Raw genomic sequence first — 15,284 nt, forward strand, 5'->3', positions numbered from 1 at the left:
ATTGCCATGATATAAAGCTTTTAACCATGGTCTTCATTTTTTAAAGTAGGCTAGGTGTTCATCTGCCTAAACATGCAAATTTAGAATCTCTTAAACTTTATACATTTTTATACATTTTTCAAAAATCAAAATACAGAAAGCCATTGTCATTATCTGTTCTGTTTTTCTTTTCTATTTCAAGATTATTGTATTAGAAAGCCACAGTTTATTGAAAGGTCCACTGTTTTATGTGTTAATACAGTCAGGCAGAAAAGTCCTGCACTCACCAAATAGCCAGCCCATGGCCAGAACCTCGAACACACACAGGAAGAACACACAGGCCCCATTAAAGGCGTAGTAGTCGAAGAGCTGAAACACATACATCCCCCCCTAGTGGACAGCAGGGGATATTACAAGGGTAGATATCATGGCAAAATACAGTCAGGAAGATACTGAAGTGATTTTTGCTGTGTGAAACCTGGAATTATGGTTATGATCAGAATGATGCAAGTTTGAATTATTTTCTGTGGGCCTGTAGCCTTCAACAGGGGAGTAACCTGAATTACTTCTATATATATTTAAGGATTTAAAATTGGTAGTGATTAAAATGTTGTTTGTGTAATCTGTGTAGGCCAAAGAAGCCTGTGATAAGAACATCCTCTGGGTAAACTGATAACACATATTGAAATGTAATTTTTCTCTCTCCCCAGCTGTCTTCTTACCTGTGTGACCATCACCAGCTGCAAGATGAAGCAGGAGAGGCAGAAGAGCAGGACGAAGATCTCTCTGTGCCCGGCCCTCCGCAGTAACGTGGGAAACATGTCTGTCACCGATGTGATCACTCCCTCCATCCCCACAAACTGAACAACAGACAGAAGCACAAATGAACAGGCAGTGAATGGAAGAGGGTGGAAGGAAGGAAAGAAAAAGAAAGCAAGAGAAAAAAAGATGACAGTCACAGAAAGTTTTCCTGCTTGTGAGAAATAAAATACATCTTTATTAGCCATGAAATGTGTGACCCAGCACCATGCCAGCACACCTTCTAGCACAGCTTCACTTCATGTTAAATCATGAACCAATCCGGAAGAGTCTAGAAGTGTGCAATGACTGCAGGTAGTTGTAGTGCTGGCAGTTTCACAGACTGAGCAGCCAGGGATGGTGAGCCGCAGCCAGGTGACTGATTACCTGTGTGTCCAGGCCCAACAGGATGATCATAATGAAGAAGCAGGTGGCCCACAGCTGAGGTAGGGGCATCATTGCTACTGCTTGGGGGTACGCAATGAATGCCAGACCAGGTCCTGGGAGCAGGGAGCAGAGGAGAACATGGAGGTGATGGGAAGGAAAGACAGGGGGAGAGTGAAGGAGACAGAATGAATGGAAGAAAAATACATGATCCAATAGTGTTTACTCTTCCTTAGCTTACTATACTACTTAAATGGTTATCTTAGCACTATAAGTTTTGTCAGCACAGAAGGGTATTCAGTACCGTGGTGTTTTCCCATTTGTGATTTTCTGGAAATGAATTTTATTTAGATATATTTTTAACTTGTCACATCTTCATCATTTGTCTTGGCATACTGTACAAAGAGCTTCAGTACCTGATTCCGCCACTTCCTCAATGGCAACGCCCTGCTCATGTGCCATGAACCCCAGCACAGAAAAGACCGCGAATCCCGCCACTACACTGGTCCCGCTGTTCAGCAGGCACAGCCAGAAACAGTCCCTACAGAAACACCACCAGGGGGGTAAAGGAATTTGCTGACCTGTCCTTGTTTCTTCGTTTATTTTCTTTTAAAAGTAAAAGAAATTAAGATTTTGCTTCTAATTATCTTCCATTGTGTGTGGATATCTCTGGATTGCACTGGATGAAGGTATAAATGTGGATATCTTAGTATTGCACTGAAGAAAAGATAAATGTGAATATCTTGGTACTGCACTGAACAAAGAGTTGCATATTTATGTTTAAGCACCTGTCATTTTTTTCGTCTGCATTTCTGCCCTAGTGTACTGTGGGTATGAAAGGGCCTTACCTGTAGCAGTTGTTGTTATATGTGTTGTAGCTACCCAGCACAGTCAGAGCGCCCGCTCCAAGACTGTAGGAGAAGATGATCTGAGATCCTGCCTCCATCCACACCTGCAGTGACATCACAAACTGTGAACACATTTGAGGTGATATGGCTGAAAACATTTGTATATACGTTCCCCTATGGAGTGAAATAAGGAAAGAGAAATTTAGCTATGACAAGGTGATGGGGTACTGCCTAACATACGCTGATGTTACGGAGTACTTACCTGTGGATCTGTCAGGTGGGAGGGGTCAGGGTACAGATAGAACACCACCCCCTGCAGAGCTCCAGGTAGAGTTAGCCCTCGTATCAACAACACCAAAAGCATCAGGTATGGGAAAGTAGCAGTGAAATAAACCACCTGGTGTGAGAGGGAGAGAGAGAGCGTGTGTCTTTTACAATCATGTGAACATGGTTAATTTTGAATCCCTTGGCACTTATTTAAAACCGATTCTTGACAAAAGCTTAAATAGAGTATGTCAAGAGAAATGACCAGAGAGGTCATTCTGTTTGGTGTTGAAAGATGAAATGTTGTATGAGTATCCAAATGGCATGTAAGTACATACAGTGAGCTCCATTATGTTTGGAGCAAAGACATATTTTTCCTTGATTTGACTCTGTACTCCACAATTTTACATTTGTAATCAAATGTAACACTCACGTGTTGTTAAAGAGCAGATTCTCTGCTTTTATTAAAAGGGTATTTTCATACAGTTGGTTTCACAATATAGAAATTACAGCACTTTTTATACATATTGCCCCCGTTTGGGACAAATGGCGTCACAGGTGTTTCACCAAGGATTGCTTCCTTAGTGCAGATGTAAGACAGCTTTCAGTATCTAGTCTTGATTCTTGCTTTTGATTGTTTTTGGAGTCTGTTATTGGTATTTGTCCACATGACTAGGACTAGAGTTCTACCAAATGAAGCCATTATGAGGCTGAGAAATAAATTTTTAAAAAACAGTCAGGGTTATCAAAATCAACAGTTTGGAACATCATTAAGAAGAAAGAGAGCAGTGGTGGGCTCAGTAATCACAAAGGGCCAGATTGGCCAAGGACAACCTCAACTGATGACTGAAAAATTCTCAACATAATTAAGGAAAAACCTACAAATACTTGTCTGACAGATCAGAAACATTCTTCAGGAGGCAGGCATGGATATGTCAGGGACTACTGTCCGCAGAAGACTTCCCGAACAGAGCTACAGAGGCTACACTGCAAAATATAAGCCACTAGTTAGCCGCAAAAACAGGATGTCCTGGTTACAGTTTGCTGAGAAGTACCTAAAAGAGTGAACTGAACATCCATTTCATATTCTGCAGAGAAAACTTAAAAGCAGCCAGCCTCAATAGATTGGCAGCCTGTCCAGGGTGTATTCCTGCCTCTCGCCAAATGCCTGCTGGGATATGCTCCAGTACCCCTCGCAAACCAGCTCGGGATAAGCAGGTTTAGATAATGGATGGATGGATGAGTTCAATGATATCAATTGTGATAGAAATTCTTGTAGTTTTTCATGTAGCCATTTCTGTATCATGCTAGTTTTAGCTGTTAGTCTCAATGGACTATTATTTTATTGTTTCTTGTGAAAATACCCATGGATCAATATGTTCTGGAGATAGCAGGTTCATTTACTTTGGGTATACCAAGAGTCCAGATGTGCACAAGTAGGAAACACTTGTGAAAGGAACATTTGACATTTTAATAGAAATTATGACAATAGTAGCTCCATATCCATTTTGTTAAAAGTCTAGCGGCAGAGTTCTGAATTAGTTGTAATCTTTCAATTGACTTTTGTAGAAGACCAGTAAAAAGAGCATTGCAATAGTCCAGCCTACTTGAAATAAATGCATGGACTAACTTCTCAGAATCCTGTCTTGATAGAAATGGCCATACCTTGGTAATGTTTCTTAGATGGAAGAAAGAAGTCTTGGTCACCTTGTTGATGTAAGGTTTAAAACTTAGATCAGAGTCTAGAATTACACCAAGGCTTGTTCCTTTTGTTTTAACCTGGGGAGCCGAATTTCCTAACCTATTAAAGAGTGCATCCCTTTTGGCTTTGAGGCCAACTAAAAGTATTTCTGTCTTGTCTTCATTTAATTTAAAGAAATTATTGCTCATCCATTGATTCACTGGAGACAGACAAGTAGTCAGGGAGAATAACGCATTTGGATCATTGGCTCAACTGCAATGTATAATTGTGTATCATCAGCATAGCAGTGGAAATTAACATTGTGCTGTCTGATGACATGGCCTAAAGGAAGCATATATAATGAAAAAAGAAGGGTACCAAGGCAGCTCCCTTGTGCAACACCAAAAGATGTCACATTTTTCTCAGTTAAGAGAGACCAACCCAGTTTTCAAGACGATTGATTTGGATATTGTGGTCAATCGTGTCAAAAGCTGCACCCAAATCTAAAAGAATAAGAACTGAAACCTTCTTAGCATCAGCACTAAGCCTAAGATCATTCACTATTTTAGTTAGAGCGGTCTCTGTACTGTGATTCGATTTAAAACTTGACTGGAACTTCTCTAGAGTACTGTTCTCATTTAGAAAGATGTTAAGTTGATTAAAGACTACCTTTTCAAGTATCTTGCTCATGAACGATAGGTTGGATATAGGTCTGTAGTTACTTAAGACACTTGAATCTAAATTTTATTTCTTCAATAGGGGTTCACAGCCGCAGTTTTGAAAGCGTTGGGAAAGATTCCAGTCTCCAGAGATGTGTTAATTATCTTTAGAGCAGGTGTGGAGACACTCTTAAAATATTTTTAAAGAATGCAGAATACAGGATCAAGATGACATGTTGAAAGTTTAGTCTGCGCTACAATCTTACAGAGCTCTGCCTCAGAAATGCTTGTAAAGCTTCTCATCGTGGCTGGCTTGTTATACCAGCTCTAATGGTTGTTATTTTATTATTTTTAAAATGTGCAAATTCCTCACATTTTGAGGTAGAAGCTTGGTTGAGAAGATCAGAGGCTGGCATGGGATCTAGTAATCGATCGATAATTGAAAACAGTACCCTAGAGTTGCTGCCATTCTCTGCAATGATCCTTGAAAAGTGGGCTCTCCTTTCAGTGCGTACACCATTATTAAAAGGTAGTAATGCATTCCTTAAGAATTCTCCGATGAACCTCTGGTCTGGTTGTTCCCCATTTTCTTTCGGCTCTTCTACATAATCGCTTAAGCTCACGGATCGTGCTATTTATCCGTGGTGCTGCTTTATCGCAAAGCTTATTTTTAGCTTTAACTGAAGTGACTTTGTTCAACATGTTACCTAACTTGCTATTCAACCATCTCATTTATTGAGTAGTTATCAGTACAGACATCCAAGGATTTTGCAAGCTCAAAAAACTTTCTGTTTGAACGATGAACAACATCTGTCCATTTAATGCCGGGTGTAGAGGCTTTTGGTCTGGCTCCCTCTTTAATCCAGGTAGTGGAGTTTGTGAATTAAGTTAGTGGGAGAGGTCCCAGGGCTGGCTGAATCACATCACAATCAAGCCAGGGGAGGGTATCAGCCAGTTCAGATGCTGAAGCAGGTCCATGAGTCTGAGCTTTACTTATAATCACTAAGCACTGAGAGTGAGGAAAAGCCTGTGTGTGCTGGGGAAGGAAAGTGTCCTGTGCTGGTTGTCCTGTAGCATCTAGCTTAGCTTGTAGGAACGAGTCAATCGTTTTCTCATCTTCTCTGATTTGGTAGAGTGTGCTAATTCTCATCTCCAGCTTGTCAATCTCTGCTGCAAGCTTTGTGCAATTTGTGCATTCCATGCAGGTTCTCATTTCCAGTCCTTTGACAGAAGGTAGCTTAACCTCAGGCTAGAATGTTGGCTGGCGTTGTTAAAAAAAATAAGAAGAAAATAGTAATAAAATAATAAATAAAGTAAAAATTAAAAACAACATTATGAATAAAACTGCGACAGAAGCTGCAAAAGAAAGTAGAAAATAGATATAAAATAGATAAAGCTGCGGGAGCTCACAGAGACACATCTGCTCTCTCCGGAGGCCAAGGGAGATGTTCTTTCGTTAAAACAGAAAGAAATAACTTACATTAAAAAAAAACAACGAGATAATTAAAATGGTTTGGACGTGCATACCTGTATACATTTCGTTACAATGCAATGCAAATGTAATATATGACCATATTTTTTTTTTTGGACTTTTAACAGCAAAAACCTGTAGTCCATGTGTACCCAAAATGATAAACATCTGGCATTCGAATCTGTTTCTAGAGATGATTTCCTGGATAATCCAAAAACCTGAAACCCTTTGTGACTAATGACCAAAAAATACTCAGTCTAATACTCTCTCTCTTCATATTTGAGGTGACAATTCTGGCAACAATCTGACCAAATTCTGGCTGAGTGTTTAACCCAGTGTTTCAGGTGGGTCATCTCCCCTCCAGGATAAGGTGTTGAGATTGTGTGATGGAAGACATTATATCAATGCAATCCATAAATTGTAAGCTCAAAGGACAACAGCCCACCCAAAATACTCTGGATACACTGACTTCATATACTTTACACTGTCATGCACCAATATATTGTGCACATCATTTGTGACATCATTTGCTCAAATTACCTGAAGCTGCTAAACGAATTATGAAAACCAATGTGCATGTTCATTCTTTCTATACACATTTGTGTGACTGTTTTAGTATATGCTTTTTCAGTGATCATTAAAAGTTACTTGATAAGAATACATTTAGAGGAAAAACTGTAAAAACTGAATCAAGCAGAGTGTTTGTTACGTCAGAGTGTCCCTGTTGGACTGAGCACACGCCACTCAGTGTTGAGCGTTCCAGTCTATTACACAGTCAGTCTCACTCTTTGTAGAGGCAGCCCAGGTAAGGACATTCTGTGCTTATCTCTCTCAGTAGCTCTGTAAGGCCCACGGGAACAGGCATAGAGTGGAATCTCCTCTCTGACTGTCGTCAAGCAATTCGCCAGGTGCAGAGTCTGATATTGTCGGGACAGAGTGGCCCGTAAGACCTTGGCATCTGGTTTTGCGACAGTTAACAGATGACACCTCTTTTCTACGGGAAAGCAATTCTAAAATTACCCCAACGTCCTGGAGGTTTCAGATTGCAAGTAATAAAATCACATGATAGAAATGGGGCAAATTGCTCAGGACAGTTGAGGGACAGCCAAAGTGCCCTCACCTGGTGTCACTGGGTAACTTGTCTCCCTACCTTCATAAGGAAAGAAATTTACTCAAGCACACTTTTTGTTAGGAAATAAATCCAGATTTGGGTTGAATACATTGCTATACTACACTATGCAATCTTGATACACTGTGGAAAGACATTGAGAGTTGGCAGTTGGTTCATGTAAGAGATTGTACAGTTATTTCATGTTTTTCAGAGTTTTCATGACAATCACAAGAACAAATATTCATATTTGGTATGGTTTTTATGGTCTCTGTGCGAGTGATGCTCTGGTTTAGGTTTTAAAACCAGCAAACCTGTAGAAAATCTATTTTAATCAATTTGTAAGTAAACTGTATTTTTGGGACACTCCTCCTAGTAAATCCATCTGTCTGATCCTGTCTGAACCAAATTCCAATCTTCCCCCTCCAAGTAAATTTATGGTTTTATGACCCTTTTGTGGCGACATCCACCTGCCTGCGCTGGGTTCTTATAGGAGAGGAACAGGGCCCTCTGGAAGTCTGCAATCAGACTTCCCACACAAGACTCTGTGTAGACTGCTGTCAGGTATGCTCATCTTTATCTTTGATTGTTAGACTATTTTCTAAATTCTGTAACTACAAATTGACTATTTTAAATGTATAACCTACCTGACATTAAAACTGTTAATGACTTGATTTGTGTGGTCTTGGTCAATGTTTCGTTCTTGTAACAGCCCTCTAAGTCAGTTTCCCCCAATTATGACTAGGGAACTGCCCGTTGGACTTGTTTGATCACCAAGTTTTCAGTTAAGGAGGGACCGTCAGCAGAACCAAGTTGATCCTGGGATGACCAATATTGGCCCTTTCGGAGTCCCTGAACCCTAATTAGGTTATACTCCCCATGAGGGAAATCTCACAACCGCTGTGTCGTCTGCAAACAGCTAGTTAAATTGTCGTTACGGGCGCATCCGCGGTGCGTACCGGGTGAAACTGCGTTGACCCTCGGTGTAGAACTTCAGACAAACTGAGTTCCATTCTAAGTCAAGCCTAAATTCTAATTTGGAACATAACTTATTAATTAATATGGAGTCAGATTATCACGAGGATAAAACCTAGTAACTGTTACGCTTTCTTGCTGTGGTCATGGATATATTTGATGTGTTGTTCCGCGCATTTGTGAATATTCTGATGCTCCCATTGGGATATTGACAGTCCGGCGACAGATCAGATATATCTCTGATGACAGCATAGCCCTGTTGCGAACGGAGAGTAACCTGAATGCTACTGATCCGTTTCGGGCCAGTTTTAAGCGGGATTTGAAGCAGCGCCTTCATATCTAACCCATGGCAACGGAACCAGTGCATTCTTAATTATAATTGTGCCCTGTTCTTACGAACAGAGGAAAAATAACTAACATCTCCGGTTTTGAATCACACCAGCCAAGGGAGAACACGCGGTGCCCTCCCCTCCAGCTACAAACCCTCATTGGTCTAGCTGTGAGGTGTTTACAGCTCTGGGACAGACCTTGCCTGTAGACTTCACCCCCTTCCAGATGCAGAAGTAGCAGATGACCCACATGATGATGAGGCACAGAAGCACCTCCCACCTCACACTGCCCACCTCCTCAATGCCCCCCGAGATCGCCAGCACACGTCTCCTAGGGGTGGGGGGTGGGGGGGGGGCGGGGTGGGGGGCAGGGAAAGAAAAATAGAATAATGAGGGGAGGAAAGGGAGGTAAGTGGAGAAAGAGAAATATAAATTTTCACAAAAAAGGCCCTGCCAGTTAATTTAAATTTGTGCCCATGTAAGAGCCATAATGCTTTGCATACCCCTCATATCCTGGCCCTACCATGTACACAAATATTGAACATTTTCTCTTCTTATTATTCAGAGTGTTTCACCTGCATAAATGCAAAAAGGTTAAACTAGGTCAATGTGGTCCATCTCCAGATACAGTACATCTGTAAACTAGGTCAATATATCACCTGATGTGTTAACAGACTCTTATCCAGAGCAACTGACATGTTTTCCATACATTAATACAGCTCGATATTGGCATAAGGAATTAAAGCTAAGTAGATTATGTTAAGATTTGAACCCACAACCTCTGAGTTTCCTAGTTCACGAACCCTGAGTTCTGTACAAGGTGCAATCCTACAGAACTCAGCCTGCGAACTTACTCCCAAAACTCAGTTGCTGCAGAGGATGAGTTGTTGGGCTGTTGGGTCCAGTTTGTGGTGAGGTTTCGGTTGGAAAAATCCACACAGTGATCTGAAACAGAGAGTAGCCTTTCCTAAATCATCGAAACAGACTCATTGGATATTGCAGCTGAGCTGCAGGCCAAATTCGTTATTCTGTTATTGTTTAGTCTGGTTTGCTGATATGCAGACAGCTGCTAATAAACCAGCTCTGTATTATGAAAAGATTACAAGTGTTAATACATATGAAAATATATATTTAATATTGACATATTAAAAGTGTTAAGGATACATTTTGAAAGCAATGCAAAACAAATAAACTGAATTCTGAAATACATTCCATGAAGCAGGCATAAGATCACATATGAATGTTGCAACCTGAAATACCTGGCATACCTGGCACACGTACTGGTATGCAGAAGCATACCAGTAATAAGTTCTTTGTGCTTGATTGATCTGAATTTGCCATTCTATTTTCTGAAAGAGGGGGACTGCGGTACCCAAAGGAAATGGGGCTTCTTACCCTACCCAGTATAACTTCAAGACGGCTTTGTACCTGTATGCACCATTGATTGTAGGTCACCTGTATTTCAGGTGTTCTCACAGTCAGCCCAGTGTAGCTTAGAGACAGGATCTGTACCTGTGTCCTCCTGTATGGACTGCAGGTGGAGTTACACCACTTACACTAATTTCAGATCTTACCTGAGTTCCAGGTGTTGGAGCAGCTGGCCCAGGGCAGCTGTGAGCTGAAGGAGAAGTAGAGGTAGAAGAGAGCCCAGGCCAGGATGACGATATAACACATGCAGCCATAAAACTGGATCAGTTGACCTGCATAACCAATTCCTGAGACACACACATGCACACACACACACACACACACGTACACACATATACACACTCGGTTAACAGCTGACAATGCCAATCCCTAGTTTGATCCGATACTTTGTGCAGTTACTGGTAATGAAGACGCCTGCTGTGGTTCCTCTTCATATTTGTATTCCTGACAAAATAAAACTGGTGTCTTCTGCTTTGAAAGATTCTCTGGATAAGAGCGTCTGACTACTGCCTGCTATGTATTATTACCATTTCTCCATGTACAATTACTGTATTTTTCCTTATAAGTCTCACAGAGCTAAATTCTGGTGTAGATGTACAATATTGCAGCTGCAGTAATTATAGATTAATGTTCACAGGTGAACTTTGATTTGGGAGAATATCTGAATCCCCTCTTGTGCCAGCATACAATAACATTCTAGACAATTCTGTACTTCCCTAACAGTTTCCCTTTCTTGTTTCAGCATGACAATGCCCCCCAGCACACAGCAAGGTCCATATAGAAATGGTTGTCAACAGTGGTGAGGAGGAATTTGACTGACCTGCACAAAGCCTTGACCTCAAACCCATTCAACACCTTTTAGATCAGCAGGAAAGCCAATGGTGAGCCAGGCCTAACCTCCCAATCAGTGGCACTGATTCAGTGCCCAACCTCACTAATGCTCTTCTGGCTGAATGGAAGCAAATCCTTGCAGCAATGCTCCAACCTCTAGTATAAAGCCTTCCCAGAATAGTGGAGGTTGTAATAGCAGCAGGAATTGGCCTGACCATAGGGCTGATCCACACAGTAGAACAGGGCCTTAACAGTGTACGGTAAGCCCCCAGCAGCCTAGAATCACACCATTCCCCACCCATGGTAACAGTACACTTTTTCAGTTGTTGCATTTTTTTATATGTCTATAGAGTTTGGGGATTCGCATGTAAGAACAATTGAACTGAACCCCTGGCTGCATGGGGAGATTTGTACATGAATTGAGAGGCAGCCGCTCTAAGGGCTGGGCCACAGTCTCCCCTCTGTTTAATCTTTAATCACATGCTCATGCCTGGTGAACCTGTCTCTTCTCTCCTTATCCCTATTAGTAAAGCCAAAGTAATCTCTGAGTGAAAGGGAGTTTTACCCATTTGCTGACAAAGGTTTCTGGCCTCTCACCCTCAGCCAATGGGCACAGCTTCCTCCAGCAGGTGATGCCCCCCTCCTGGGTATACTGTCCCATGGCAGTCTCCAGCAGGAACAGGGGTATCCCACAGGTCACTGCAAAGAGCAAATATGGCACAAGGAACGCTCCTGCAGACACACCCACACACAACGGAAACATTTGAGATAAATCTTCAATCACCAGCCTTGTGACTGTTATGTGAACAAAACCAGAGATATTTAGTTCCAGGCAACCAGTAATCTATGATTATGGCAGGGTCCAAATCAGCGCACTTGCCTACCATTGACTATACAAGCTGAGTACACTGGGTGCGTGAAACTGTGCAAATGCGTGCAGTAGGCAAAGTTCTCTCTTTTTTTGCACTGTAGCTAAAATCCCAGGATGATGTACTTATTTCCAGAGTTTTGCTGATTGTATTTGGGAGAATACTTTTTAGAAAGTAAACAATCATTTTGATCCCATGAATAATACATGCAGCTTCACTTTAGAAATGAGGTGCAGCTTCACTGATAACAACAACACGTGAGCATGACGCGCAAGGGCAGAACGTCTTATGGCACTTCCACAGTACGGTTTGAAAATAGTATGAAGGATATTTTTTGCATACTGCCCATCGCATACTAAAATGTGCTTAGTAGACAGTACATACTTGGTGGACACAGTAGTTTAAAGGCTGATTTGGACACAGGCTTTGTGACTAACTCACAGAGTCATACTCACACTTACTCATACTTGCAGTCAAACCCATACTCACTTGCACATTCACACTTACAGTCATACACTCGGACTCACTCATACACTCACTCATACACTCACTCATTTACTCACCGCCGCCGTTCTTGTAGCAGAGGTATGGGAACCTCCACACATTTCCCAGCCCCACTATGTTCCCCGCTACCGCCAGGAGGAACTCCACCTTACTCCCCCACTGGCCCCTCTCCTCCAATGGCCTTTCAGCGGTCTCCCTCTCCTTCTTCATCCCGTCTTCCCCTGGGATCTTTCACTCTCACTGTGTCCCTCTCCGGTGCTGTCCGTTCAGTACACCTTCAAGAGGCACATTGTGTCAATGGGCTGCATTCAAACAACTTTGAATCTTGCTGTTGCAGATGTTTTAACAAAATTAAACGGCATATATTTCATAAAATAACAGCACTGCTGTAAGAAAAATGTAAAAAATTGGGAAGCAGGAGATTGTTTGGACAGGAATTCCTAAGAACCAGTGGCATCACTAGGGGGATGCGGGGGTTGCGGACCGCACCGGGTGACACCATCAGAGGGGGTGACACCAAAAGCACCGGAGAGGGACACAGTGGCGGTTGGAGCAGCAAAAGAGTGGCAGTAGACAAAAACTTCTGTTCGCTCAGGTTTACTTACAGGAGACGCACTTCACGACACAAGTGACGACACAACAAAATATATATGCAACAAATACCACGAACAAAACAAAAACGAGTAAACAAAATAACAGTAGGCTATGCGTAGTAGGCCCAACTCGTTTGAATAAGCTGTATAGCTAGCATGACCACTCAACACACAGAACATAATCACCAAGGAGGACTTTTCCTCTGGCTTATATAGCCCAAGCCCCTCCCCATGGCAATTCTATTACAAAAAAAAGTTTCTTCTCTTTATCATGATTTATTATTTTACATATACATTTCAAGAACAAACAATAAATAAATACTATCAATAAACCAATGACTAAGAATAATGAACGGTCCATTCCAGAAAACAAAAGCAAATGCATACATCCTCCCCCTTTTTGTGTTTCACACATGATGTATCCCAAACACCCCCACGAAAAAGCCCTATGGTATGGCCCGCGCTTTCTTGGAAGGCTTCAAGAAAAACCGGCTGCAGATTTGGTTGGCGTCTAGCTTTTAATATAATACAAAACAAACCAACGTTTAATATGAATGTCACCTTTTACTTTGAATAATTCCACTTCTGCCCACAAATTACGAGTACTTTACTACAAACAACTGTACCGCTTTCAATTTCACAGAAATTGCGGCCGTTTTTTTAAAAAGTATTCTAAATTCGCGGTAAAACCTTCATAACTTACCTTCATAACACACACAAACAATGGTAAGTACATTTTTCCCTCCTTCCGTCACGTTACTTCATATGGATATTAAGTTGCGGGCAATTAAAAGAACATGAACAGGGGTTTTAAATGCATTAAACCATGTGCACATGCTTAAAACTGTATATGTCCACAGGTTTCACTCCTGTCTATAAATTTTTTGTGCTGTGTTTCAGCAGAAATTATTTTTTATAAAAATATTCTAATGCGACGGGTTGAAACGGCTAGTTTCTCTGATGCAGTTTACTGCCGCTTGATTTAATTAACGGTATTAATGTGACGAGAAGCGCTTTGTCATTTGAATGCATAACACGCAATTCCTCGCGCCCACACCCGCTCTCCGGCGCTACAGTGTTACCTGTCTGATTGATGTCTTCGTGGCATGTTTAAACACTACCTCTGTTTATTAACACCCCCTCCGCCGCACTGGGTGACACCAACCCGAGTGACGCCACTGCCAAGAACCCATTTCCTGGTATTAAACCTTAAAGCATAAATATCAGAGATTAAGAATGAAACAAATAACAATGGCATATTTGACGCTGCCGTAAGACCTAGCAGGCCATGCTTTCAGAAGATTTCTGGAGAACTGCAAACTGATCTTTGCAGTAAATAACAAATGGCTTCTTAGGCCATTTTCATGTAAATTTTTTTGCTCCATATGTGTGAAACCAAAGGGTTCAAACGCATGTTATACAAACTATAAACTTTAAAGTACATGCGTGTGCACATCATTTAGAAACCATTGGGATTCACTAATATACTTACTTGGGTGCCGATTAAGGTTTTTGAAAAAAAAAATAAAAATTTTTTTGGGCTTCTCTGCTTTATTGGACAGAACAATACCATCAGGTACAGCCAGTTCTCATCAGCTGCCTGTTGGTCAGTAATAAAAATTTATTTGCATTGCAAAATTGTGCAAAGAAGTAACACACAGTTTACTTAGGTTGGATAGCTAATAGTTTCTGTTCAAATATGGACGTCCGTTCAAAAAATGTTATGCCCAAACAAATGCACGCAGAAACATTGTCCAATTGCCTGTATGTATTTAATTAATCAAGTTTAATCAAGGAGGTATGCATTTTTTAATAAAACGAATTCATGTTGTATATTAATCTTTATATTAATCTAATGTTTTTATTGTCTTAAAAAAAGTAAAGCTGTTTTGTAGCAGCAATGTTCACACTGCAGCTGGACATTGCTGTATGCACTTGTGAAGCAGAGTTCACTCATGGAAAAGGGACATGAAAACTGATGTGTTGTCACAAACAGACCAAGTTACTAAGTATTTTATAGTTAGGACTAAAATGTGACTAAAATACTTGGTACTTTTTGTCAATTAAAATAAGTCATTTTTGTTTTGAAACAAAGGCATGAATAAAATGACAAACTAAAATGCATTTTAGCCAAAAGGCTAAGACCATGACCTAATCAAAAACTGCTGGCAAATTAACACTAATAGACAGTGAGAGTCACTTTCAAACAAGTTTTTTTGTAAATGCCTGTGAACTCATTTTCTAGCAGAGCCACAAGTGCTGAAACCCGCCGGGAAGAAGAGAGTCCCTTTCACCCAGACGTGGAGCTTACCTGGTGGAGGAGAAGGGCACAGGACTCCAGAAAAGCTGTGGGGGTGGAAGTGGAGCCTTTCCTCTGGCTACACGCTCTCTGCACTGGCAGTGCAGGTGTATGTGTGTCCTTAGAGGAGTAGCAGTAGAAGTTCTTACACAAACCATGTTGCGTCTGTGGCTTTTTATAGAGTTTGTCAGAGAACCAGAACCTGTGTGTGCAAATTTCTGAATGTACATGAACACACACACACACACACACTCTCTCTCTCTC

The 15,284-nt window shown here is 41.3% G+C and overlaps 2 protein-coding genes across 3 annotated transcripts in view; both read right to left on the reverse strand.

Moving 5' to 3' along the window:
• Positions 1-15,109, reverse strand: part of LOC135235908 (sodium- and chloride-dependent GABA transporter 2-like) — a 48,478-nt gene extending 33,369 nt beyond the window's left edge. The window contains exon 1 of the mRNA XM_064301929.1: positions 15,033-15,109. The gene's annotated coding sequence lies outside the window, so the exon portion shown is untranslated. The remainder of the gene's footprint in view (positions 1-15,032) is intronic.
• The window catches only part of LOC135235907 (sodium- and chloride-dependent GABA transporter 2-like), a 41,159-nt gene that overhangs the window by 13,568 nt on the left and 12,307 nt on the right, over positions 1-15,284 (reverse strand). Inside the window, exons 1-11 of one of the 2 annotated variants that reach the window (XM_064301925.1) lie at positions 12,188-12,414; positions 11,353-11,487; positions 10,071-10,211; positions 9,351-9,441; positions 8,695-8,827; positions 2,272-2,406; positions 2,010-2,113; positions 1,578-1,702; positions 1,165-1,277; positions 702-839; positions 267-369 (exon numbers count right to left, since the gene is read on the reverse strand). The exons of the other annotated variant lie outside the window; for it this stretch is intronic. Of the exons in view, the coding sequence (XP_064157995.1) occupies positions 267-369; positions 702-839; positions 1,165-1,277; positions 1,578-1,702; positions 2,010-2,113; positions 2,272-2,406; positions 8,695-8,827; positions 9,351-9,441; positions 10,071-10,211; positions 11,353-11,487; positions 12,188-12,338 (1,369 nt within the window). The 5' untranslated portion in view covers positions 12,339-12,414. Of the gene's footprint in view, positions 1-266; positions 370-701; positions 840-1,164; positions 1,278-1,577; positions 1,703-2,009; positions 2,114-2,271; positions 2,407-8,694; positions 8,828-9,350; positions 9,442-10,070; positions 10,212-11,352; positions 11,488-12,187; positions 12,415-15,284 lie in introns of those variants that run through there. 2 annotated transcript variants of the gene reach the window in all.

Source organism: Anguilla rostrata, chromosome 12 (assembly GCF_018555375.3).
Source record: "Anguilla rostrata isolate EN2019 chromosome 12, ASM1855537v3, whole genome shotgun sequence".
Taxonomy (NCBI): domain Eukaryota; kingdom Metazoa; phylum Chordata; class Actinopteri; order Anguilliformes; family Anguillidae; genus Anguilla; species Anguilla rostrata.